This window comes from Leuciscus leuciscus (genome assembly GCF_965113295.1).
Source record: "Leuciscus leuciscus genome assembly, chromosome: 2".
Taxonomy (NCBI): Eukaryota; Metazoa; Chordata; class Actinopteri; order Cypriniformes; family Leuciscidae; genus Leuciscus; species Leuciscus leuciscus.
The window spans coordinates 28,530,903-28,558,733 of NC_138726.1; the positions used below are offsets into that span (position 1 = coordinate 28,530,903).

Consider the following 27,831-nt stretch of genomic DNA (forward strand, 5'->3'; position numbering starts at 1 on the left):
TTCACCTAGGTTGAAGTTAAAATGGTAATATTGAACATGTGAAATAGCACCTCGCCTTTACTCGACGAGCCTTCATCACACTCCGCACAATGGGAAGAGTGGAGATGCACCAACACTGCCTGTCACCTCAGAGACTTCCAAGGAGAGAGCGAACGAGAGCGAGCAGTCTTTCATTGTGAGAGCGCTTCCCTCCGGCAGTGTGCTCTGAGATGGAGAAGCGTGGGACAAGGCTCAGAGACACAGTCTGATGTGTCATGTCAAGAGTCTACCTTTACTCTGTAATAAGACTGTTTGACAGCTCTTAAATGTACCACAACAGTGCGCTCGGAGGCTGACAGCATTTAAACTCCTGGAGACAGGTTAAACGTCATCTGTCAGAGATGAAGGATTCGTCTCGGAGCCTTTTACGAATCAGTCGTATATGTACCGTCCTGGTTCATCGCAGGTTCTCTGGTTCTGACGGTGAGGAGATAAAGATTATGGAGGACCTCTGCGTTCCCGGGGGAGGGATTATGTGTGTATAAAACACGGACCGGCTGACCCTCGGGCCGTACGCATCATCAGAGTGTGACGGGTTCTCCCGCCTCTCCGCGGTCGCCGAATGCAAGGGCTGCGTGGATGCTAGCAGACTAACACGAGCCATATTACTGTTAATTAGCCACCTGATGAGGACGGCATTACTGGCAATTACCAAGTTTCATCCCTGCGCCGCTTTTTGAATGTGGAGATCTCTTTTTACCAAAAGAGAGATGAAAATCAGGGGCAAACAGCAAGTGGAAAAAAGGAAATCAAGAGATGTTTTGTCTGTTCTGTGTTATATTCCCTCTCGTTCTTGCTAGGCGTCTGTAATAGTTCTAGTTGTCCGTAAATTAGGAGGCCGCAATAATTACTTAGTAGTAATTACTATGTGGTAAATGAGCATGTCATTGAGGTGGAATGCAGTAGTGCGTTTGTGTGTGGAGTAAATTGTTTTTCTAAAAAAAAAAATTCACAAATTTAAACATTGCACAGTGTATGGCAGGGTCCTCTAATGGTGGGTCACAAGTATGTTCCGAATGGGTTGGGGGCTATATATATATATATATATATATATACATACATATACAATGTTGTACGTATTATCAATTATATTTAATACATTTGATAATCACACAAGTATGGCAGTGGTTCTCAACTGGTGTGTCATGGACAGTGGATAACTATATATATATATATATATATATTTATACAATTTATTTTTATTGATTATGATTTTTATAATTAAATCATACAAAATGATATATAGATCTATGATGATCTCATTATGATCTATGATATCATTAAATGTTTTACAATGTATGTTTATTATTATCTTACAATAATCATTGTAAATAAATAATTAAACATTTTATATATTTTTTAAACATTAAATATTTAGTAAATTTTTTACAATTTTGGTTGTCACTTGTCCAGTGGAAAGTCCTGAAGCAGAACCCACTACAGTATATGGTATTTGATATATAATGTGATGCAAATCTTCTAGGAATTAAGAGCAAAGGAATGTTACAATGAGCAAGAAAGGTCTGTTCCAAACTAAGCTTTACTTACGTGGACGTGTGATGTTTGTGCAAGCATGTGAGGACGTGTCATCGTGTTCCTTGGTATGAAGGAAAAGTCACGTCTGTTTCTTTACATCTGTTAGTTCACTGTGCGCATTGCAGGAACCATATGTTTTTAATTATTATAATAGAACCTGGTCAGAGAACAACACACACTCACATGAGTGCTTTATTACCACACTCACTGAAAAGAGACGGACTGAAAACAAGAGAAAGAGTGAGAGACAGAGAGGCATTTAAAGTTAGAAGAAGTTAGAGAGATGAACTTAAGGCTGACAGGAAGACAGGAAGTAGTGCACTCTCTCTGACCCACACCAGACTAGGGTCAAGACCCGCCCAAGAGAGAATCTGATCCTACACCCTCTTGACAGTGATAATTGGCCACTGGTGACTAAACACCATTTACATTTAACTACCCACTCCTGTCTGCTGGTCAAAATACATGCTAACACACACACACACACACACACACACACACACACACACACACACACACACACACACACACACACACACACACACACACACACACAGGCTCTAGCAGACAGGCGCTAAAATGAAAGGAGTAAAAATACCAGGAATTCCCACATTCACACATCATCTTTAACTGCATCGTTTATAAAGGCTTTTTCTTCTGTTCGGAGTTAGTAAGTCTGCTGTGACATATTAAAGAAGGACACATTGTAAACTGATAAACCCAAAGGGATTTGCATTGAAGAAGAAAAGGAAAGACATAAACCAATCCTCCTAAGCATACATCTCTATTCTGACTTTCTACAGCGAGTTATTCACTCGCTTTATACACCCAGCCACTATTCCTCTCTGTTTCTTTCTATCTTTCTCCATCTCCAATCATCTGTCATTCTCACTGAGTGGTTTGGAGTGAATGGGGACAGGGTTCACTGCTTTTCCACCAGGGGGTGTCATGGCCTTATGAACTAGGATGGTTGGGGTGAGCAGCCCCCTCTTTCATCAGTCCTTCAAGTCTGATCTCTCTATACATACATCCTCTCTCCCTCTTTTTCTGTTCATCTCTCTTTCTCTGCCTACTACGTAATTGTCACTTGAGGAATTTCTTGTCTGTGTGGCAAAACTGGATTGTGGGTGGTGGCTGGACAGCTCTTAGCGGTAAACATCTGAAAACTGTGCTCCTGTGCAGTGTCTAGGGCCTCAGACACTCGCATAGACACACACTTCATACTATTAAGCAGGGTTAGAGATGAAATCTCACACACTTTAGACAGGCCGAGTAACTGTGCTCCATACCACGAGCGTGCGCTCAAAACTGCTCCTGTGAGAAATCTAAATGTGGCCATTTTTCATGACGGCTAATGGAGACAGGGCGGGTGAATCAAGATAACTGTTTACACTGCAAGCTACGACAACCACGACAATAAAAACAACAACAAAAACAAAAAGGGGTGAGGGCAGAGAGTGTGCGAAGTGCTCGGAGAGAGTGATGGCGGCAGATGGAAAGGACACTAATAATCTCATTTCTCTCATTCTTCCTCTTTTTCTTTGCTTTAAGTGGTGCTTTACAATAAACGAAAGCACTTTTTCCTGTGACACGTTTAGATTATTATAGCGCACCAGCAAACATTAAAAAAAATGTTGAAGGTTACGTTCTTACTGTCTTCTGGCTATAACAACAAATTGCACAGGTGTTGCAGATAACCGGGTCTGATGTGTGGTTATTATAACATGAGTAGCTTGTGATGATGTGTTGTTAAATTAAGGGGAAGACAAATAGGAGCAAAAGAAAGACAGACAAAGAACACAATGCTCGAGACATGTGCAATGTATAGATGAAGATATGCCACTAACAGACCTAGTATTGATTATATGATACACTTACACAATGGCTGCCTTGCACAATGGAACAAGGCCATTAAGCAATGTGAACAATACAAAGCTAATCCACAAGACTACACATAGTCTGAGGTGTCTGATAGAACTCAATGCTAAATCTCAGATATTCTTCATGATTAATATGTGCAATGCTTTTTATATTAACTGCAAATAAACTCTCTTAATGTGTGATTTCTTCCTAGTTTCAGTAAAAATAAAACAAATAAAAAAATCAGGAATTCGTCTTTAAATTAAAAAGAAAAGTAATTTCAGGTATTTGTTGTGAATGTGACTGAAGTAAAATGTGCATTGTGTTTATATACATGGGAAAGGGTTAATCTACAATACTTTGAATGTAAGACACTTGCAGAGTGTACTGTGTGTGCTTGTGTGTCTTATAAAAGCGGTATAATAATATTGAGGGTGTCACTTTAAAATGACTCTCCCTCGTTCCATCCCGGATGTCAAGGCATGCCGTATTCAGCTGAGATTTCTAAATATTAATGATTTATGCATTATTTGCATACAAACCTAATGCCAAGCCACTTCAGATAATCATATTTTGCCCTGAATTAAATTTTCAGAGGGATTTTTGCTTCATCTATGCCCAGCCCCAAGGAATCGTGCAGAATGTGTTTCACTCAATTTTGTACAAGAGACCCAAGCATTAAAGACCCAAGATCAATTTGGGGTTCAAACAGAAAAAATAAAATAAAAAACTGTTATTTTAGTGCTTTAGCACTTGTGCAGTTGTACAGTTATATATATTTGAGTCAGTATCTACATAACAACAAAAAACAAGAGAACATTTTAGTGGAGTGCCTGTATTATACTATACAAACTGTATTTTCTATCCCCTAACCCTAAACCTTCCAATCACAGAAAACTTTCTGCATTTTAAAATAAAAAAATAAATAAAATAAAACGATTTATAAGCTGTTTTCCTCATGGGGACCAAACAATTTACCCACAAGGACAAGGATTTCGGATATGTAGGGTAATGTAGGGTTAACCAGACACACACACACACACACACACACACACACACACACACACACACACACACACACACACACACACACACACACACACACACACACACACACACGCACACACACGCACACACACACACACACACACACACACACACACACACACACACACACACACACACACACACACACACACACAGAACAGGTTCAGCAGTAATACTAACACATTCCCTTCAGAAAAGGATGAATAAACTGTCTGTTGAGTTCTCCTCATGGTCATTCAATGCTTTTACTGTATGTATTACTCAAACATGCCCACACACTGTCACAGCATACAGAGGCGCTCGGCTGCCCATCAGCATCCACCAGCGACAAACTGATGGAGTCATGCTTTAAAAATGCCAAACAAAAAACTTTTGTTCTTCAGACAAAGCCTTATCTCTAAAGGTCAATCCCTCTTCACAGAAGCAGGAGAAGAGGGACGTCACAAGGGCACTTTTCAAATGTCTTTGATTAGAGAAGGATATTACAATACGAAACATTCACTGCAATGACAAAAAACTAGCATTCATTTTCAGCCAAGTGAATGACCTCCTCTAAATATAAAAAATGCAACAGGTTCCTCCATGACAGACATATTTTCCATAATTGAAAGGTCAAAAGCACCATTAATTGTTAATGTAAACCATTTTGAAGGGGGAAAAGTGAACACACATGGCAGTCTTGAGACTTCACTTTTCTCTTTATGTTGTATAATTCTCTTGTTTGATAGATGATGCAAAAACTAAAAACTAAAAACAATGGTCTTATTTTACTTTGATACTTCAAACTATCTCTGTGATGTTTAATTAAACAGCTGCACAAATATTTGTTAATCTCTTTGACTTTTCATGTTTTTCCAAGGTTATGACTAGATATTTAGCCAGTTTTTTTTTCTTTTTTTTCTCTACATAACTGACTCACATCGTCGACTAGTTCAGCTGACGTGAGTGTCAGTGTTTGACTCACTTGTGGTTAATATTACAGTGAAACAGATATCCAAATGTCATGGAACAAAAAAAAAAAACATTTAATTAATTAATTAATACATACACAGCCTTAAAATAAAATAACTACTGCTGAAAAAATGACTTATACTGACATCTATACAAATTTTGTTTCATCCAATTCAGTGTTGATAAATGTGTGGCTATTAATCAAGCACAATACAAATAAAAAAAAATGAACAGCTAGATCATTCCAAATTAAAGGAACAATAAGTATTAAGATTTGTGAGAATGAAGCAGCTTAATAAAACAGTACTGTCTGTTTAAAAAATACTTGCAGTACTAGTTTACCCTCTTGATTAATCCTACAGCTATTTGCAGTAAGATTGTTTTACTGGTAGCAAAAAAAAAAAGAAAAAAAAAAAAAAAAGTCTGCCATGCTTCTCTGTGTTTGCAGAGTACAAGTAATAACACCAATGTAAAGCACCAAACTAAGAACGTCTATCTCAACTGAAAATTAGCGTCTCCTTAATGAATAATATATTAAAATTAAAAGGAAAATGGAGAACACATACGTTTTATTGCCTGACTGTTTTACTTCAGCAAAAGCAATCTTTCAACTGTAAGAAATACCCTTAAAAAAGACGTCTAAAGGCTGTGGCACACACTTACTTTCTACGACAGCTGCCCAAACCAAACTACAAATTCAATTCTTGGAGATTTGCTCTCTTTTTTTATTCATGGTTACTCTCTTTTTCTTTTTATCACCAAATTTACAGAAAGGGCAGTGTGAACCACAGTAGTCTCAAGGAGCACCAGTAACCTTAGCAGAATCATGAAAGCTGACAGATCATTTTTCACAAGGCCATAGATCCCGGGCTGCTATAAAGTAATGGGCTTTTGGGAGAGGCCTTTATGAAAGCTAAGATAGTTAAGTTCTGTGTGCTAGAGATGACACAGGGACCATCAGCTCCTGGTCTGCTTCAAAGCAGACACCCTTATTCCCAGAAAGTGGAGGGAAGGAGAGAGGGTGGGACTGGAGCTCTTGTAAAATGACAATATAATAAAGATTAATATGTTACTTTGTCATCCTGATGGTCTCTAAACTTGCCTGAAATAAGGTTGAAATCACTCAAAAGCAAATCTTGCTCCTTTAGAGAGTTTCTGTATTGGTGCGTTTCTGACCAATGAGGGAAACATTGAACAAATGTCTCAATTTGTAATTGGTTCACAAATAAGAAATAGTAGATTCTGTAGTGATGATGTGCTGCTCATAATGTAGTGCATATCATGTGTTTACTTGCCGGAGAGTGTGTATGTACTGTATAACAGTGAGTCATTTTGAAAGTCATTGTTCTTTGATTTATGACACACACACAAAAAAAGAGGTTAATATTGTCATACTCACCAGAGGGGTCATTTCTTTTCATGCTGCTGGTGCCACTGCCGCCTCCATTGGAGCCACCGCCAAGGCCTCCGTTGAAGGCTGCAAGGTTCTCTGAACTGTAGGCCCGCAGGACAGATAGCATGTTCATCTGATGCTCCAAGTGGGCCTGATCGGGCTTTACCAGGCCAGGAGGACCAGCGCTCGCGGAGAGAAGACCAAGGCTTGCCTGCTGTTGCTGCCACTGCCTCTCAGGGGTGGAAGGCTGAGGAGGAGAAAGCCCAGAGCTTTGGGGGCCCATATTTAGCTTGCATCTTTGTATGTCCTTCCCTGACAATGGAGATTCAGGAAGCATTTGCATGGATCCACGATCCTCCTCCTCAGCATCACCCATCTCCATCTCCTCATCTTCTCCGGGCTCCTCTTCGTCATCTGAATGCATATGCCTCTCTGTAGCAGTGGGGTTGGGCAACGATTTATCACGACTCACTTCATCTTCTTCAGACTGGCCACCATGTTCCTCGGAGGCCTCTATCTCGCTGCAAGATGCCTTGTCGGATAGGTCGTCCAGAGGGCCTTGACCACCCATATCATTCAGCTGAATTTGCTGCTGGTCCAGGAATCCAACAGGCCCTCTAGCAGAGCCATCATACACAGGACCAAAGGGCTTGTAGAAGTCACTGGAGAATGCTCCAATAGAGGCTCCATGCGGGGGCTGCTCCAGATGGTTGGACCAGCCTGCTTGTCCCTTTAGATCCCCAGACTCAGTCTCTCTGTCCCTGGACAGGGCTCCCTCATGGTGATGAAGGCCTGGTGGTAGAGGAGCCAAGCCAGTAGATTTGCCAGCATGGGAAGGCTCTCCCAGTAGATGCTCCTTAGTATCTTTGCCTGGGCCACACTTGCCTTTACCTAGGTGGTTGGCTTGGAGGTGGAGGGCCATCAGCTCAACAGAGGCAGTTGTGAAGGAGCAGAAGAGGCAGCCATGCCAGGCAACATTGTCCTGGATGGTGATGGAGGCTCCAGGGAGGGACCCCGCTTCAGGTCTAACGGACAAATCCAGAGGCTCATACTGGGAGCGGCCACCCTCAGCTGGTTTGACATCATTGGTGGGATTCTCTTCCTGATTGGCCTCACTAGCTCTTTTGTTCTTGGCCTCTGCGCTCTCCTGGCTAAAGTGCTGGCCATGCAGCTGACTCTCTCTCATCTCTTTCTCCTTCTTCATAGAGTTAAGGACAAAGCTGTCCATGAAAGCCTGCAGGGAGCCCTGGAAGTTGACTCCATTTCCCACCATACTCTGGTAGGCCCGGCCCAGGTCGGAGAAGCTGGCAGGACTGTCCCCTGCAGAGGCTGGTCCCTCAGGACTCTTTATGTTATCTGTGGTGGGCTCAGGCCCCGGTCCGTGGCGATCACGTTCTCTTTCACGGTCTCTGTCTCTGGGTGAGAGCATTCCTGGTGGAGCCCACTGGTGTGGGAGCATTTGACCCCCTCTAAAGTCAAGACCAGAGGGCATCATGCCTTTGAACACACCGCGAAGGACATCAGGACGAGCAAAGACCCCACTGCCGCTGCTGTTCTTGCCATGGTCATCCTTGTGTTCAGAAGTTGGAGGGTGGTTGGCTGAGGGGCCGCTTCCATTCTGTCGCTCACGGTGATGGCGCTCCAGGTGGTACTTCAGAGAAGCTGACTGAGTGCCTGCATAGTCACAATGAGGGCACCTGTAGGGCTTTTCACCTACAGTGAGAGTGATAGAAAGAAACAAAGACAGACAGGAGCTGATGTCAGTACAGCAACAATAATATAGGTGCCAACAAGCTCAGCAGGAACCCTGGGCTTGTTCCACCTGTCAGAAGAAGAGCAAAATGAAAAACAACATGTAAATATTTGACAGGAATCATGTCAGGGATTACGTCAAGCCTCTCTAAATCTCACATTCTGCAGCGTTCGACCACATTTATCACTTAGTAAACAGTCCATCAGCCTTTTTGAGAGGAGGGAGGAGTTTCAATACGGGTCGATCCAGCTCAATCCAGCTCCTAGGAGTGAGCCATCACTCACGTCAGCGCCATAAAAAACATATCACCATATGGTGCCTTCAGTCCACTACAGAGATCATATTTTCAACTGACAACAAAACTGTCTGGATGTTATCTCTGTTCACATGGGGAACTGCAGGCTTGTGGTGCTGCTGGTTGCTGCTGTCTCTCTCGCTCTCTCACTGTCTGTCTCTCTTCTGGCCTTGTCTGCTGTCAAGTCTCTACCTTGGTGGTTGAGCTTTTTCTATGGACATTCTCTATTTGCAGTTTATCATTGTGAGGATAAATCAAGCCAGCAGAAGCTTTTCATTCCCCCCGGAGGATAACTGTGACCCCTCAGTCCAAATGCACCAAATAAAAGGCCCTCATTTGAGGGTGAAGATAGTCTAAATGATATAAACACACCATATGTGGTGCACATGAGCATTCCTCATAAGGAAACCTCACACTGTGGATTACAAAATGCTAACCAGCATGAAATGTACTGTAAAAGATGGCATGCAGGCAGTTTAGAAACACATGCAAATGTACAAGAATTCTTATTAAAAACGAAAAGGGAGCAGCATTTAACAAGAGAAAGAGTTTAAATTGCATTTGCATGATCCAATCAATATCGATATAAAATACTTTCTGACAACAATTAGAATAGGCTTGGAATGAAAGCTAGATTTATAAGATCAATAAGCAATAAACTAAATGCAAGGTTTGATTTTTGAGACCCTGTAATGTTTCAGGAATGAAGTGATGTTGTGCGAGGTGGAAAAAAGACAGTGAGGGAGGGAGTTTCGAGAGATATGGGAAAATGAAAATAAAAGCATGTTTGTCAATGTGTGTGTGTGTGTGGCTATAAACGCTTAGATTATACACATGGAAAACATTTTTTAACCCAGAAAAAATGTTGCATTGTTACGCAAGACTGAATTGAATGATTTAAGTCTGGCTCTGTAGTAAATCATGGATATAATTAGCAAATGGCATAGTGCTCAAGTAATTTATCATTATTTGGAGGGCGCCATTCCAGAAAAAGAATGGAAAATCTGCAGACCCACTGCACAGCTTCCTAAATAAAGGATTGCAAACAAAAACTCAATACTATATTGATAAGGAACAAATATACAGAGGGACATATAGTGAAGGGCAGGAAAAAAAAAAAGAAAAAAGAAAGGGGTAGAGGGCTGTCTTTTGTTCTTTTACACAAGAGTGTTTGAAGCACATATTCAAAAGGCATCATACAAGATGAGCTTTTAACCCAATAAGTGCTTATCCTCTGAGCAGGATAACAGAGGCTTGGTGTGATTCAATAAGGAAACGTCCTTGATGCAAATGATCATTTTCAGCTCCTTTAACTGGAAGGAATGATATTCTGTACCCAAAATTAGAGTACAATTAGAGTGATCTGCTTTTCTCCACCCCATCTTGGGCATCTGCTCATGAAAATACTGATAACATCTACATTTATTTTAATAAAAAAACATATTAGGACAAATATTATGCTAATAAATTATGAAATGCTAAAACTATAATTCAGACCAATCGAGGTAAGATGGTGAAACGTGAACACTATCGCTGGTTGTATGTTTATGTGAGTGTGTGTTCAAATGCCTGTGTAAGTCTCTGTGCGTGTGGCATGTTCTTTGTGCACCATTTGGGCTCAGTAAGACATCTGCTCCATCATACGTCAGGGGCATGTGTGACATCTGGGGAATATACTGTATCCTGCCTTGCAACATTACACACAATTTACTGCTAAAGGTCATTATGTACCCGTTAATCCACTTTTAATTGATATCCACACAAACAACACAACCTCAGGGAAACAAAATGGATCGCCAAGGCAGAGAGGTAAAGAGATTATTATTTTTCATCTTTTGAAATGAGAGAGTGCAAAACTCTCTCAAAAAGTTTCCAAAGCTCACTCTTATGGCTGATGGACTGTGTTAATGAAAATAGAGAGGAAAAAATACATATCAAATTGCCATCTGGTATAGTGTGACAGGCTTTATATAAATTACAGAGACCTCTCACTGTGAGCTGTACATATCCATTATCATTTCGCAAGTTCACTTCTAACAGAGAGCATTCGGTCTCAACACTTGAAGAAGTCCAGCGCAAACTGATTTCATATGGATTTGTGTGATTTGTCATGACTCCATAGTAACAGTTCAGAATAAACACCCACAGCCTTTACAGAAGGGCAATTAAAATAGTTAATAGATATGACATACTTTAAGATGAATTTCCATATGGCTTTACAGAATGGTGAAAGACAGCCTGCATTCCACAAGGGGATAGAAAGAGAGAGGGATTGACTGCACTGGAAAAATAGATGTTTTTTTTTTCTTTTTTTTTTTTTCTTAAGCTATGCTTTATCTATGCCAAATGTAGAAACAAGAATGTCAAGGTGTTCGAGTTCTCAAGCCCTCCACGTAGTACCCACAACTTCTATTTACATTTTAAATTACCCTTTACTGTATGGCTCATTACTTCAATCCTTCCATTCATCTTAAAGACTTTTAGAGATCTAATTCACCATGCAGTAAGCAAATAAGCATTACCAGAGAGAACAAAAACAAAAATAAAAAAAAAGAACGTAATGAAACCGCAAAACCATGCACCAGGCAAAAACTCGGTGGTGCAACCATCCGATTTCCTACAGGGAGTCTGATGAGTGACCTTTGTAATTTGCAATGCTTATGGTTTGGAACAGTAGCAACTGACCACAGACCTGAGTTTAATCGCTCTCTCTCCCTCTTCAAAGTAAACCTTCAAAATGTTGTTCGATACAACCATAAACCACCATCCAGCCGTGTGAGCCAACTCTCCTCGGTTCAATCCAAGTTTTGCTCAAGATGCATAATGGCCCCCAATCACCAAGGTGAACTCGCACGGCCGATGCCTGTCTGTCCTCTGTCTCTCTTCAAACAAAGGTGATTTCGTCTGGCATGTTGGTTCTCCTATAGCCTCAAGTTATGCGTAGCCATTGTCAGGAGCAAGGACCTTTTTATTTTTTATCTACAGCTGCTTACTGCTAAATACTGCCTTGTCCAGAAGGGGACAATCTGTGTCTCTAATTGCTGTCACTGAAGCCTAGATTCATTATGTGACTTTCCCATTAAAATGTGAGCATTAATTTGTATAATGAAATATCACCCACTGCAGTGTTCATTAGCTGTGGCCCCACACTATACGCTGCACAATGTTAGCTACCTAGAAAACTGTGCTTAATTTCACTAATGGATATTTTCCCGCTCACTGTTGGAGAGGAAATTAATACTGTAACATTAGCTCTTTAACTTTTGGAGAAATTTAAATTCACTTCATTCCTTTCAAGCCGACGTTAGAGAGTCATTAATCTAACATTGTGTCGCACAATGCCCTGGCCTCCTCAGTAAGCAACGCTATTGTGATGGGATAACGGAATCGGGATTGAGGCCCGCTTTGTGTCATCCGCATGTCTGATTGCTTTAAATCAAGGCAGGATATTTGTTTAATGTCAATGCCGTAGTTTCAGCCTGATTGGAAGGGCCTGTTATTCCTGTAAATTATTCGAGCAGAGCAACCCGAGACCTGCGCCGTATCTCAGACGTCTGTCAGCCAGGAATCTTTATGACAAACCTATAACCGATCAGCAAAGAGTCACACATCTTGCAAGTACATCAAGGCTTGTGTAAATTGCTGCATCGACAGAAAGTGAAGCGCCCGTGTGTAAACGCGCTCTGGCCACACCGCACACACACGTGGGCCATCCCGGCGAGCCGAGTGAGTGAGTTAACGGAGGCTTGGGACGAGGGCCTCTGTTTCCTCTCGGCTGAAATACAGCCCTACTGGGGACCCTTACCCCCTGCTCTGAGCAGGCATAACTCAACCTCCCTCAGCCAGAAACATATTTCCCCACTCCATCCACGGCTCTCCTGCTAGGAGGACATAACCAGCCTGTCCAAAGCCTTAACCCCTCTGTTTAAAGAAAATTTAAACACTTTACTGTGACTGCCTGTCAGTACATGTATGTTTGACACTCTTGTATGTGCAGCATTATCTAGCCATATGCTGCATAACGGTTTAAAGAGTTCTTTCTTCGAGTCATTTCAAGGGAAATCACTCTTTCCAACTGCCTCACAGTCCATATTAGATAATAACAAATGCAGATGACGGCGATCTGCAGACTTCATATGAGTACTGTATTGAAAATGAATACTATTTCCTGAGCTTCTGTTATAACAGAAGATGAAAATACTGCTGGCTAAGAGAGTTACACATCAGCTCCATTGTTAAGCATGCCTTATAATCAACCTTAATGCTCCAGAATACCACAGCTATGTGCTTCTTATTAAGTGGGACAAATACCATCTGGGTGGTCTCGGCTCGTCCTTGCATGCACATACCAAAAAAATAGCAACCATCGATTCCCTGAGCTGCGAGTGATTTCAGTTTATAGTTAAGGAAAGAAGCGGGATAAGTCAAAAGTTTGGAAACATTATTTAAAAAAAAATGTTTTTGAAAGAAGTCTCTCATGCTTACCAAGGCTGCATTTATTTAATCCAAAATACAGTAAAAACAGTAATATTGTGAACTATTATTAAAATTGTAAATTGTTAAATTTGAATACATGAATGTAATTTATTCCTGTGATGGCAAGGCTGGATTTTCAGCATCATTACTCCAGTCTTCAGTGTCACATGATCCTTCAGAAATCATTCTAATATGCTGATTTGCTGCTCAAGAAACATATATTATTATTATTATTATTAATTTTGCTGCTTAACCTTTTTTTGTGTAAGACATTTATATTACAAACAATTTATATTTAATAAATGCTTTAATAAATGTAATGAATACATTTAATGAATGCAAATAAATTATGTTCAATGAACTTTCTATTCATCCTGAAAAATCAAAAAAGTATCACAATTTCCACAAAAATGTTAAGCAGCACAACTGTTTTCAACATTGATAATAACAATAAGAAACGTTACCCGAGCGTCACATTAGCATTCATTTCATTAATTATTTATAAAGCACATTTAAAAACAATGCAGGGTTGACCAAAGTGTTGTACAGATCATTATACTCAAATAAAAACACAACAGATTACAATCTATAAAATAACAAACACAAAACTAAGTAATTCATAAAAAAAATAAATAATAAAAACTATAAGAAAATATATTTTAAGCTTTGATTTAAAAATAAAGAGTGATGGCACCGATCGGATCAATATTAGAATGATTTCTGAAGGATCATGTGACACTGAAGACTGGAGTAATGATGCTGAAAATTACATCTTAAAATGAATGAAATTTTAAAATATATTCAAATAAAAAAACTTTCTTTTAATCTCTAATAATATTTTGTAATATTACTGTTTTTACTTTTAGATTAAATAAATGCAGCCTTGGTGAGAATTAGAGACTTCTTTCAAAAACATTAAAACAAACTTGTAAAGTTTCCAAAGTTTTGACAGGTACTGTGTTAACATTACAATGTAAATTAACAGGGAAGGAAAAAATGAAGAAATTAGAAAATGTACTCAATAATAATATTTATAATATGTTTTAGAAGTATTAAGTGTAAACCTTTTAAAAAACCTTTAATTTTGTTATTATTATTGTTGTTGTTTCTTTTAATTATTATTATTATTATTATTATTATTTATTATCCACATATTAAAAGACCGTATTTTTTAAACTCTCGTATACATGAACAGAGACAGCAGTGTGCTGAATCTAAGGTGACCTCTGAGTGCTTATCCTGGTTATCCTGCATGTTAACTAGGCCGGCTGTGCCTGCTAGTGAGCCTCAGCCTTGCTCTTGGGTGGAACAGAAGCAGGGTCTCCTGACAGTCACTGGACCAGCACTGCTCACTTCATTACTCTGCTGGGCTGGAGCGTCCTCCCTCACATACCTGAAGTTCATTTATGGGCTCAGGTTTTAAATTCCACTAAATGGGCTGTGTAAAATGTGCATTATTGTACGCCAGGAAAAACTGTGATTAGGTTTACATGTATGTCACTATATACATGTGAAACTAATGTAAAAGCCTAAAATGTAGTAAATTTGCTTCATGGACTTTGGACTTCTCGCTCACCTGTGTGTATTCTTAGGTGGACCTTCAGATGGTGGGAGGTGCGGAAAGTTTTTCCACAGTAGGGGCAGTCCTTTATGCTTGAACCCACACTCCTGTCCCGGTGCTGGGTAGTGGGGGGCTGGACAGCACTCACAGGTTTCGCCATCTCATCCCCGACATCTAAGAAACAGAGAAACAGAGGAAGACAGAAGTCAAAGACTGTTCTGTTTTACTTCAAACCAGCAACATGCCAGAGAGTTTTTTCCCGTCTAGTTTCTTCTGTTGTTCTTCATCCTTTCAGGTTTTGCCACCCAAATCTGCTAACGCCACACAAAGTCAAACACATCAATGAGTTCATATGTTCCCCCTCCCCACCCTCCGCAACCTGACAGAATGCTGACAGTTCAGAAGCTTTCTTTAGAGATATCACCCCGACCCCCACCCAAGTACACTCACGTCCCAACGTTTTATCCAACCTCTCATCATCTGTAGTGGGAAGCATATGGCAGATTGTGTTGAAATGAACAATACAAAGGGGAAAAAAGAGGAAACAGCCATGTCAGCAACAGGGTCTTCGTTTCACCGTGGCACCCTGGTTTTGACAGGTGACGTCGGCGGGGAGCTTGATGGGAAACAGTGATAACGAAGGGCCTCTCTGATTGAGCAATTGTCACACCAATAATGTCTAAGAGTGTCAACAAGTCCACACTTGGAGATAATTAGTCACTATGCTTATATGTGAGATGTCAGCAGTGTTACACCATGGTGAGTTACAGGGGGATCTAATATTGTGTGAAGCATTTGACACTCCAGTTAAGTTAATGTGATACAAGACCAGGTCAGGTCCTTTGAGAAGTTACAGTTGCCTACTAGACATTTTCCCACCATGTACATTTATTTTTACCTTTTTTTTGTTATTGTTTTTTTTACATTTTATTATTATTATTACTTTTATTATTATTATAATTATTCCCCCCCCCCCCCCCCCCACACACACACACACACATTTTTTCCACATTTTTATTTTATTTCACATTCATTGTATTGGTAGCACTTTATTTTACAGTGTGTGCACTTTCAATGTACTGTACTTACAGTGTACTTACCCACACAAATACTGATAGTGTAGCGAACTACATGGGTTAAGCTAAGGTTTAGGGGTAGGTTCTGGGTTAGTACCTAGTCAGTGTCATTACTACAATAAGTATATACAAAATAAAAATAAAATACATACAACTCCACAAATTGAGATAACAATTGAGATAACCCATTTGCACACATTCTGTCCCTAAAAACACAATTAACCCTGTAAAAGCATTTGACTCTGTGCCTTTACTTTAACTCAAGAAGGTCTGTGAGTGTGTGACCAGCCACAGTAAAAAAAAAAGAAAAAAAAAAAGGTTTTAAATGCTTTCTTATTTCTGCGCCTACACATGATATGATGTGTGTGTATGGAGAGCCGTCGTCTGGATGGCGCAACCCACTTTAGCAACCATTTGCCTCAATCAAAAGCTTTTGTACGCGTAATCTTTCTTTCTTTCTGCGCTTTCTTCTCCTCATTTCGCTACCCTCTTTTAAGAATCAAATGAGATTTGAGAAGTTAAAAAGAAAGAGTGAAGTCAGCATCTCCTTCTCTCTTGTGACTGATCACATTCCTGTAATTTGCAGCCTCCGTTTTGCCTACACGTGTTACATTGTGATGCGTGCCCCCATTTTCTGACCCAAACATATACTCACAACGAAATAAACACAAACACCGACTCTGACCCACTTTAGCCTGGTACCCAGACTCTTACAAATATTACTCCTTTTGGCAAATTTTACAGGCTTTTAGCGAATAGATAGGATGTTATTGTCCCACAAGCACACACGCACACTCATATAGACAACACGTATTGTATATGCACGTATAAATGTGGTATTTGAGAGCAAATCATTACTCACACAATATTAAATGTTGCTTTAGATCCAGATTCTAACGTAAACAATCAGTCATGTCGCTCTGATTCTTACCTACATACTGTAACATCAGACAGACAGACACATGAGCATACAAAGCTTTTACAGGTAACTCTGTTCTTTATTATCTGTCTCTCTCTTTTCACACACAGACACGAACACACACACACACGGCAGCAGGGCAGTCTTTAATCAGCTGACTGCTCCCCAGCTTTTAATACGGCTGTTCCAATTACTGTAAAAGTCATCCTGCACCAAATAACCACAAATATTGACAGTTTATTGCACAACACATTTATGACATTTGAAGGTCACCCCATATATTACGCATCATCTCTCGGCCCAGGGTGTCTGGAACAGAGAGATTCTCGATAACCCACCACCTATAACTATTTTCTGCATATTGATTTTCCATTTCTCAGCCCTTTTTTATGCAAAAGAAAAATCTGTAATAGACACAGCTTTAAAACGGTTGTCACAAGCCAGCCACGGCCTTCATATATTATCCAGTTAAGCCTGAAAACAATAACTCTTTAGTCCAGGGCCTAGGCAAAACATTATGGAATGCTACAGCATTCCTTTATAGATGTTTACAGTCTGACTAATTAGACATGGGGATAATGAAGTTACATCTGTAATTTATGATTAACTTGCTTATTGAGACTACGCTAGTATCAATCATCTCCATCTCCATAAATATTTCATCGACCACTGGATTCGCTTATGAGCTTTTTGCTGCCGTAACCAATAATAAAAAGCATCTCCAAGCTCTTGACACAACATATCAATATCCATATCTCATTGTCCATTGAGTTTCCTGCACCAAAACGAGGCAGTAAACGGTACATACTGTACATGTAAGTGAGGTGTTCAGGAGGTTTTACCAGACCAGCGTTCTGGAACATGCCAGAACAATAGACTGGAAGCGGACAGGAGGCCACTGGGAAAAGCCATCTGGGAGGAGGTGTGTCGCTCACCCTGCTGTCTGCTCTGTCTCTTTGACATACACACACGTTTATGGAAGCTGGTGAGTTGCTGTAAGCTGGTAAATATGTTTGTCTCAGTGACACGAAATGTTCTGTGTTTATTTGTGTGTGTGTACAACATCTCAAATCTCTCCAGATGGACCACACCCTGATCCTACTAATAAAAAACAAACAATAACAAAGGCCCACTATGATCCCCCCCACACACACACACACACACACACACCCCCCACACACACCTTTAATGGATCTCTCAAAATCACACTTCCACTCTAAATCAGTCTGTGGCTCTGATTACTTGCATATCACTTTCAAAGGGAAAAAAGAAAGAAAAGATACAATCATAAAAACACAAGATGTCTCCCCTATCCATTAGAATAATGTGTCACGTGCCCCAGTCAGTCATTGACCTTCCTTCCTCTGTAGCTCCCGAGGAAAATGTGAGAAAAACATTTGGATTTAGATAGTAAAAAGCAGAGAGAGAGAGAGAGAGAGAGAGAGAGAGGGAGAGAGAGGGAGAGAGAGAAGGTAAAATGTGATGACATCATTTGAAAGGCATTAGGCTTTTAAAAATGCGCCCGGGGGGAGCTGATTTCCTTACGCTGGAGCAACACAACACCATCCGGCTGATGCGCACACTGCACTCTCTCTTTTTTGATTTGGACCGGTGCCATCTTTGTGAACAGTCTGGTTCAGGCGAGTTAATCAATTTGAGGTTTAGTTACACTGCTGAGGCTAGCATTCCGCCGACTGCTAGAAAGTAATCGGAACTCGCAGAATTTATTAACCAAACACCAATTATCATTAAACACCACTGCATTATCCCCTCCTTTTACTACCTGACAAGGACTACTTAATGAAATTTTAGATTAAAGTTATTTAGCCTGCTGATTTATGGTGGCTAAAACTCGTAATGCAGCCCCTTGGCACAGATGCTCGCACAAGCACTTATTTATTTATTTATTTTAAGAAGTACACCAGGGACCCCAAACCCTCCATGGTACCACCGCAACCAAGTCCTGCCCGTGGGGAAGGGGGGGAAAGAAAACTGTCCAAATGTTTGTAAGATTCACTGGATATGAGAGCAAGCCCTCTCGCTCGCAGGCAGTACGCGCTGACCTGCGTGTCAATGAGGTAATAAATTCACGGAGGCAAACTAGAATTTAAATAAATAAATAAATAAACACTAAATTCAAAAAGTGTTTACCCCCTTTCTGTTTGTGAGATGAAACAGCCGCAAAATGTGCTACATATAAGGCATGTGGGTAAACAGGGGCACCAGATGTTCTTTGATGTTAATAATGGCATTTATTATTAATATTAATTAGACTGCATTCAGCAATACATTTGGGCCATTTCCAAGTCAATTAAGCAAAATGGCATTCGGGAGATGTTGAAACGACATTTTAAGGCAGGTGTTCAGCGGTCCCCTAATAAAACATTTTTGCTGTGACTGAAAAACAACCCATTTTCAACAGATTCTGGGTTTTTTTTTCTTGGTCTGAAGAAAAGCAGCATTTTCTCACTCTGAGCGCTGTCATATATATATATATATATATATATATATATATATATATTAGTGCTGGGCAAAGATTAATCGCGATTAATCGCATCCAAAATAAAAGTTTGTGTCTGCACAATATATGTGTGTATAATTATTTTGTATATATAAATACACACATATGCATGTATTTATTTAAGATATATTTTCATTTATATACAGTATATGTATTTATACATAATTTATATTATATATAAATATAAATAATTTATATATAAAAAAAAATCTTAAATATATACATGCATATGTGTGTATTTATATATATACAAAATAATTATACACAGTACACATACATATATTATGCAAACACAAACTTTTATTTTGGATGCGATTAATCGCGATTAATCTTTGCCCAGCACATATATATATATATATATATATATATATATATATATATATATATATATATATATATATATTATATACAGTTGTAGTTAAACGTGAACAGCCTTGCTGTTTTCATGTACTCCATAAATGATGTTGAACTTCTTGTAATTCTCTTTAAATATATAAATATACATATACATATAAAAGTACCAGTAGCATTTTCACATTACATTTAGGTGTTTGTTTAAGAAATGCCAAATCAGAGAACAGGTTATCCATCTACACAGTCAAGAGCCAAACTCCACAGTAAATTTCAGTAAAAAACGACAACAAACAAACAAAAAACTAATTACTGCCCACATGGTGGCAAAAGATCAGATGGGAAGGCAAATGTGGGGGGAGGCTATGTTGTCTCTATAGTCCTTATATCCTATGTGTAAGTATAATCACACACACTCAGTCACACAAAACAGTTTTAAAGCTCCATTCTCTGTAATCTGGCCCATGAAAAAGGGGGCCGCTAGCACATTACCTCCAGCTAGCACTGATTTGGCAAGAGGGCCCTGTGTTTTTTTTTTTTTAAAGCTTGTGGAGGCTCAGCCATACAATGGTACATTAACAATCTGTGCGTTCATTTATCAGCCCATGCGTTTTTGGACTCTGTGTTTATGGCGCAGTGCACTTTTCATCGCTGAAAATTAATGAACATGCCTCTCCTCGCAACAAACATGCACCTGTGCCGCCGTGATGCTAATCACAAACATTTATATTTATTAGCGGCAGCCTGAGTGAAAGTAGGATTACAAGAGGAGGAGGAGGAAAGATTGTCCTTTTTCTGCTTTGTGAACAGAATGCCGCATTTCTCTCTCTCTATCTCTTTCTCTCTTTTTAGAGCACATTTGTTGTGCCTGCTGGCGGAAGGGTCAGGTGAAATTAAGCTTTAAGTATTCTCCTTCCGACTGTAAGAAGTTAGAAATCTTCCTCGACTTAACACGCTTGACTAAATCCTCTCCACCAATAACATCAATAGTTCAATAGTTTAATGGGCGACATAAAGCACGAGAAATTCGACATGGATCTAGGATCTCGGCCAAGTCGCACGCGGATCCTTCACAACTGAAATCTGATGAACGCATCTCGGGTTCCTCAAGACGTGCCCTTCACAAACACCGAGCATCATGCACCAACATAACAACACGATAGAGTCTCAGGAGGTCAGAGAGGTGAAAGTGGCAGAATTGTGCAAATGAGCCACATTGACAGCACTCTTGACTGAAGAAACCCTCTCCCTCCCTCTCTCTCTCTCTCTCTGTCTATCTCTCCTTCCCTCCCACCATCAGTGACAGAAGGTGCGCCTCTCCCTCTTTAAAGGCTATGCCTCTGTCGAGCTGAGGGAACAGGAATGGTGCCATAAGTTTCCGCCTGGCACTCACCCATCTTTGTTTGCTCCTCTCGAGTTGCTTTCAGGCTTCAAAGAGCAGCAAATTAAAAAAACGAGGGGGGAAAAAAAGAACGAAAGAAAAGAAAATTAAGATAAATAAATTAATAAATACGCAGAGAAAAGAAAGTGAAACCCGTGCTGATGAGGAGGCACTGAGGTCTCACTAACTTTATTATTCTGCAAGGTGATCACAGCATGCAGGGGATCGGAGAGGGACTGCCGTGACCACTGCTGGCCTGACGCATGAGAGGAGACGTTCTGCCATCATATGAAGCCTTAGTGAGCTTGCAAGAGCCCTGAGGGTGGGCATCTTATTACAAGCCCCACTTCAGTAAGGCTGGCTGCTCTTAACCATGGTAAATATTCATTGGACGCCCACTTTTTTTTTTTTTTTTTAAATGGGCAACTTTATCATTAGTGAAGCCTGGGTGGATGCTGTGTGTTCAGGGCTACTGTGTTAAACTGAGAGACTGAGGACAGTACGATGCAGAAATGATTTTTTTTTTTTTTTTTTTTTTTTTTTTTTTTAAAGGGAAAGTTGATCCAAAAATGTAAATACTATCATCATTTACTTACTCTTATTAAAAGATGATATTAAATAAAAAAAATAAAAAAATAATGTGTCCAATGTGTTTGGACTCCACTGACTTTTCAAAAACATGGAGAATTGTTTTTTAATGAGAGAGTAATGACAGCATTTTAAACTATCCCTTTAACAACAAGTTACTGTTTTGGTCAAATATATATATATGCTTTTAACCAACTTTTAACAAGAAAGAAATAAAGAAATAAAGAAAGAAAGAAAGAAAGAAAGAAAGAGACTGTTGTGGAGCTAATCAGCCTTTCGTGCATTACTTAAGCACGGCGCTGTACCTTTAAGTCTTTCAGGGTAGAAAAAAAACCCTCCTCGCCTGACATTGATTTCCTATTCATTTTTCCACCCGACCAAATCAACAACAAGTACACCAGGCAATCATAAAGCTGACTTACACATCCCTTTACAGCACCTTCTAAATCCATTAGCATCCCTCTAAAGCCATGCACTTTGAAAAGCCATTCCTCTATCGCTTTCATTAATGAGAATTAAAACAATACTGATGTACTTGACGATATTAGGGAAATTACCATATGGATGGCCTGATCAATAACAACATTACCAAACTAGACATTCACAAAGACTGACACTATAATGTGAAGATGATGAATTACACGCAGGACAACATTAACGGTTCTTCCCATCTTCACGTATCACTTTAACCAAAAACCTGCATCTTGACAGGAACTGTAAAACGTGGCTTTTTCGTCTCAGCCACATGGACTATAAATTGTGCGGTCAAGGACATCCCCGCTTTTACTCTTATATGCACTTGTCCAGTGTCTTGGAAAATGAAATAAAAAGATTTATCATGCCGCCCTAAACACAGGAGAGTCTCATGACTGAGCAACTCCATCAGAATACATTTCAAGATGCTGAGAGCTGGGCAGAGAAGCTTTAAAACTGTCCCTCCCCCTCAAGGTTACATCATCCATCAAAAATAGCATTGGATATCTTTTATTAAACCCACATTAATCTGAGTGAGATGTCTGAATTAAGTCTGAAAGAGTAATTTTTAGAAGAAAAAAAATATCTACAAACATCCAGGCAGGATGAGAGATGTTGGAACACAGAGTCTGTGTAGCAAAACTGATATTAACAGGGTCAATGACACAACTTTTTTTTTCATCACTTGAATACACATCTTCTATAATAGGCATTTTTATGATTTATGAGTTCAAACTCAATTATTTTTGTATTTTTTATTATTTATTTATTTTTATGGGGGGTTATAAAAAAATATGGTGATACAAGTTCATTATGATATCATAATGAGGAATGATAGATAATGATTTTAGGGGGGAAAAGTATTTTCACTGCTAATATTTAAATATATTCTGAAAAAAGAAAACATTTTGTCTGCCAAACCAAGACATATTCAGAAAAAAAGAAGAGGAAAATTAAATCAAAGTGGACTCATGCAGACCCTCATGGCTGTGTATCAAGGTCAAGAAGTCTCTTAAAAGTTGACATTTTTATGACAAGAGTTGTTAAATGTCACATGGTGTGATTTCACAAAATGATTATATGTATAAATGAATACTTTGAAACATATTCACAGATTAAACTGAGATTCAAATAAAGACCTTAACATACCATATGTTAACATGACGGACAAGCTCCACACAATCCACACATTATGTATGGCTTATTTTTATAATAAAAAAACTCCTCTCTTTCTCTACTCTTCGTCATCCTTTCACTGTTGACTCTTTCTACAACTCCAATCCTTCCAGTTGACAGTGTGTCACCCCTCACACATGTCAGTGAGAAAGCCTGCTCCCATCTCCTCCACAGACCAAATGTTCATTTGTTATGAAGGTCATTGACAGAGAGCAAGAATCACCATTGAGGAGCTAACAATTTTCCATTTCAGAACACTGCTGCACTGATGACTCAAATATTAATAGACTCCCCCCTCTTATATGACTAAAGATATTCTGCCGATTGCACGGGCCACAGAAAAGATGGAGCCTTATGTCTTTATTTCACTGTCTGTTTTATCTGAGGAGAGATATCTGACATTTGGAGCAAATTAATGTGAACCTAAGCCCGGCGAAAATGACGAATATCTATGACAGGATATTGAAAATTAAATCACAATGTTACCGAGAGAAGGGCTTCAGATGCCTTGCTGCCCTATTCTTGAGTTTTTTTTTCTTTCTTCCTTTCTCCTTTTTTTTCCCCGATCCACACTCGCATCTTTAAAAGACTGTGTTTGTAAAATACCACCAACACGCTGTCACTTAAGCACGACCCTAGATTCCATTACAAGGATTCGATGTTTACAACTAAACAATAACAGTTTATTTCAAAACTCATTTACTGGCAAGCTCGCTGTTGCCAGGGCATTCAGACATACGTGTCTGTATTTGTCTGAGCTCACAATCATTTAGGCTTATGCTATTTTAGTCCAGCTACAAGCATTTGCTTTTCTTTCTTTCTTTTTTTTTTAAAGATCCGTGTTTCTGGAATGAAGCATAGACTTTGGAATCCTTTATCTACAGAGGCTCAAAATCTCAAGACTAATTACAAATTAATCTGAATCTGTACATCTGAAATAAGAGGGCAATAACTCAGCGTAATAAGATCTATCTTTTATATATTTATAAATAGATCCACATAGCTTGGTCCGAAGAGCGAGAAGCATGACATAATTGCTTGTCTTCAACACCCATATGGGGATATTGGGGCTAGAGATTGTGAATATTAATAATTGATCATTAGCTTGATATGTGTGAGTGAGCTCAAGTTTGGCTTTCAGAGTTGACTAGCTCCATTAGGACTTGCTCCTGGGGCCGCAACGACTCCACTAGAAGGTCACGAAAGTCACTGCGGCATCTCTGGTCTGCTACCGCTATTAGCATGAAAGTGTTTTAAGCGCTAACTACAAGGTTAACCTTTCCATAAATCATTGTACATCAGGTTGACATAAAACCTCAAAGACATTTCCTCGCATAAAGATTATCCGATGAAAAAAAAAAAATGACCTGAAAATACCCCCCACTGCATCTTCTGCCGCGGTCTGGCCTGCTCCCCCAGCAGGGGAACCTCTAGGCACCTTGACTTTTGTTAACTGCTTGTGGCACGAGCTGAGGAAATGGGTCATTAAATGAAACGAGCCAGGGCCAACCTCCCAGACTCCCAGAACTGTTTCCAATCAGATTGCTTCCTTTAACAGGAGCCAGAATCTCACACAGCATTAACGTCATTAGAGCCACCCCATCCACTGCCTCCCTCTTCTCTGGCCCCCCTTCCAAAGGCACCAGAAGGCACTAACATGGATCTCCCCGCTTTGGTAAAGGGCAGACACCTTGTTGTTGGGGCAAATGCTTCAAATGCTATCCGCAGCTCACAGGCACTGCAGGATGTCAGACACTCGATTGACATCCCCTCATTTCTCTCTTTCTCTCTCTCACTCCCACCCATTCACAAGCAGGTCTTCACAAACAAATCTTAGACACACTGAAAGCTTGCGTGCCAATGCTTTTCTGATGAGGCCCTATATTTATACACCTCAAAATAGAATTAGCCAGAGCTGCCAATCAAAGTTTAAAATATGTAACTGAGAAACACATTATTTACAGCGCCTGAACTCGCCGCGCACTTGTTGCCTCCCCGTCTGTGTATTTCGCTTCTCCCCTTCATTCCGGGAAACAAGATAAATGAGCGACGCGCATCTCCAGCACCTGTCCCAGCATCCTGCTCCTCTCCAGGGTGATAAGGGATTTCATTAATGGCAAAGCATTTGGTCTGAAGGAAACATAATTGCTCGGCTGCTGCCGTCGCTGCCTCTGATGACGCCCTTATTTCCCATCATCCTTTGCTCTTGACTGTTAAGTGATCATCATATCAACAGAGAAGTGGGTGCAAGGTTGAGATATCGACACTCTGTGGTCATGTTGAAAAACAAACACGGGCGTGGTGCAGATAGAGAGAGAGAGTGCTGAAAAGGGAGGAAGGGGAGGGGGGGGGAGAAATGGACGGATGAAGTGTGGTAACGGAATGACAGTGGATGTGAGCGATAAGATCAATCGGGAAAGATCACAGCATTCGGTAATGATTTAAGCGCCCAGACCGCTCCCTCTAATAGTCCTTGATGGATAACTGTATGAGAGATACATAATTTTTTGACTTGCCATTTACACAGCATTGCACCTGAAAGCCGGGTGGAATAATAGACAGTTTAAAATGTCAGGGAACTAACTAAGAAAGAGAGACGGATCGGCCGGCGGAATCTTAATTAGGAAACCCGGCTAATGGCCCTGGCAGTTCGAGGGAGGGACGAAGGGGGGGAGGGGGTGCAGAGGAAGTGCTGCTCTGAAACAGACAACACTTCCCAGCAATGCTTTGGTTCAATCAGCCAAGGCCTATCCTTCTCGTTTGTAGTCCTCCGTTTCTGCCGTTTCTCGCCTCGATAGGCTGACCAGTCACATTGCAAATATATATCTAGTCGCGAAGCCCATCAAGAATATGCTCTGTCTGGAAAGGCATGTATAGGATTTACCTATCTGTCCCAGAGCAGACCTGCGTGTTGAGCTGAAGCCAGCAGCACATGATTGTGTTAATTAATCTGCCATTGTAAGCAGGGGGAACAGCTGCAGAGGCTCTCGTGGCTGCGTTGTCAAAGCAAAACAATGCCGTGTTAAGCTTCCCCCACTGAATCTTCCCATTACAAAAGCGGCTCCAACACAGGGGCTAAATTCATAAAACCCACAGATCAATTTTTACCAGCACTAATGTCTGACCTTTAAAGGGAAAAGGGTTTTAACATGCTTAATTTCGGCTTGAAATATGGTCAGATATGTGATACCTAGGATTTGGGCCAATTCCCTGGGCTTTAAAAACAAACAGATTGAGAGAAAGGGGTGAGCAGAAAAAGAGGGGTTGAGAGAGAGAGAGTGAGAGAGGAAGATGGGAGCTAAAGAGGTCTGATCTCTTAAACAGGGACAAACAGAAGAGCACCAGGATTCACCAGCTGAGCGCTGGTATTTTAAAACAATACGTCTAACATGATTAGGAGGCAGCCATCGATCTCTGTTATGTGGATTTAATTTACAAGTGAGGGGGAAGGGGTGGGTGGAGGATGAGGAAGGGCTGTGTTTGCACACAAATTCCATGACAGAACCGGATGTATCCCTAAAAGGAGAACGTGCAGTGTGGGTGGAGATCAGGAGAGGTGATGCTACTGAAAAAGGTGGTCGAAAAACTCAGGTTAAATATTGCAACAATGATGCCCATGTAGCATTCAGCCTTCATGATAATAAGAGGACTACGTATGTTTGTGGATGGTTTTAACAATTTTTTGCTTTAAAGGAACATTTCACCCAAAAATTAAAAATGTGTTATCATTTACTCACCATCATGCCATTCCAAACCTGCATGACTTTTTTTTTTAGTGGAAATCAAAATAAGATTTTTGTTTTGTTTTGTTTTTTGTCTTCTTCATGTTAACTATTAAAAATAAAGGTTCCAAAAGTGGGTGCAATTTTTTTTCATAACATTAAAGGTTCTTCATGGAATCATAGATGCCAATAAAGAACCATTATTTTTGTGAGTGTTCCACAGAAGACAATAAGTCATTCAGGTTTGCAATGACATGAGAAAATGATGACGATTTTATTTTTCTGGTCTCTTTACCAAAAAATATATAAATAATAATAATGCAGATAAGCTGTAAAACACTAGAGAAAAATGCATACAACACAGGCTATCAAAAAACATAACAGTTGAGTGTGCAGTTGTGTCAAATGTCAACTTAAACACTGTGTTATGCACAAATGTAAAACAGTGTACATTTTGTTTAGTCTACAGAAGTAAAAAGGGCACAGCAGAGATTTTATTTTTATTTTATTTTTTTATGTAAAATGTTTGGAGTAGATATGATATACCATATAAAATTAAACAAGAGTGTATTTTCTGATTTAGATTATACCAGTTCAGTCATTTAACTTGCATTAACCTGATCACAAACCAAACTATAAACCCAGAAGTTAAACTGAATGATGCTCAAGTTCAGTGTTACAACTCACCATGTGTTACAACCATCCAACCATT

General features: G+C 39.9%; 1 protein-coding gene across 11 annotated transcripts in view; it reads right to left on the reverse strand.

Moving 5' to 3' along the window:
- The window catches only part of znf536 (zinc finger protein 536), a 183,642-nt gene that overhangs the window by 48,601 nt on the left and 107,210 nt on the right, over window positions 1-27,831 (reverse strand). For all 11 annotated transcript variants that reach the window (XR_014203712.1, XM_082161823.1, XM_082161820.1 and 8 more), the window contains 2 exons: window positions 14,927-15,085; window positions 6,833-8,539 (listed from right to left, as the gene is read on the reverse strand). Coding sequence is in view for 10 of the 11 variants with exons in the window: in XM_082161823.1 (XP_082017949.1) it covers window positions 6,833-8,539; window positions 14,927-15,085 (1,866 nt within the window). In the remaining variant the exon portion in view is untranslated. The remainder of the gene's footprint in view (window positions 1-6,832; window positions 8,540-14,926; window positions 15,086-27,831) is intronic.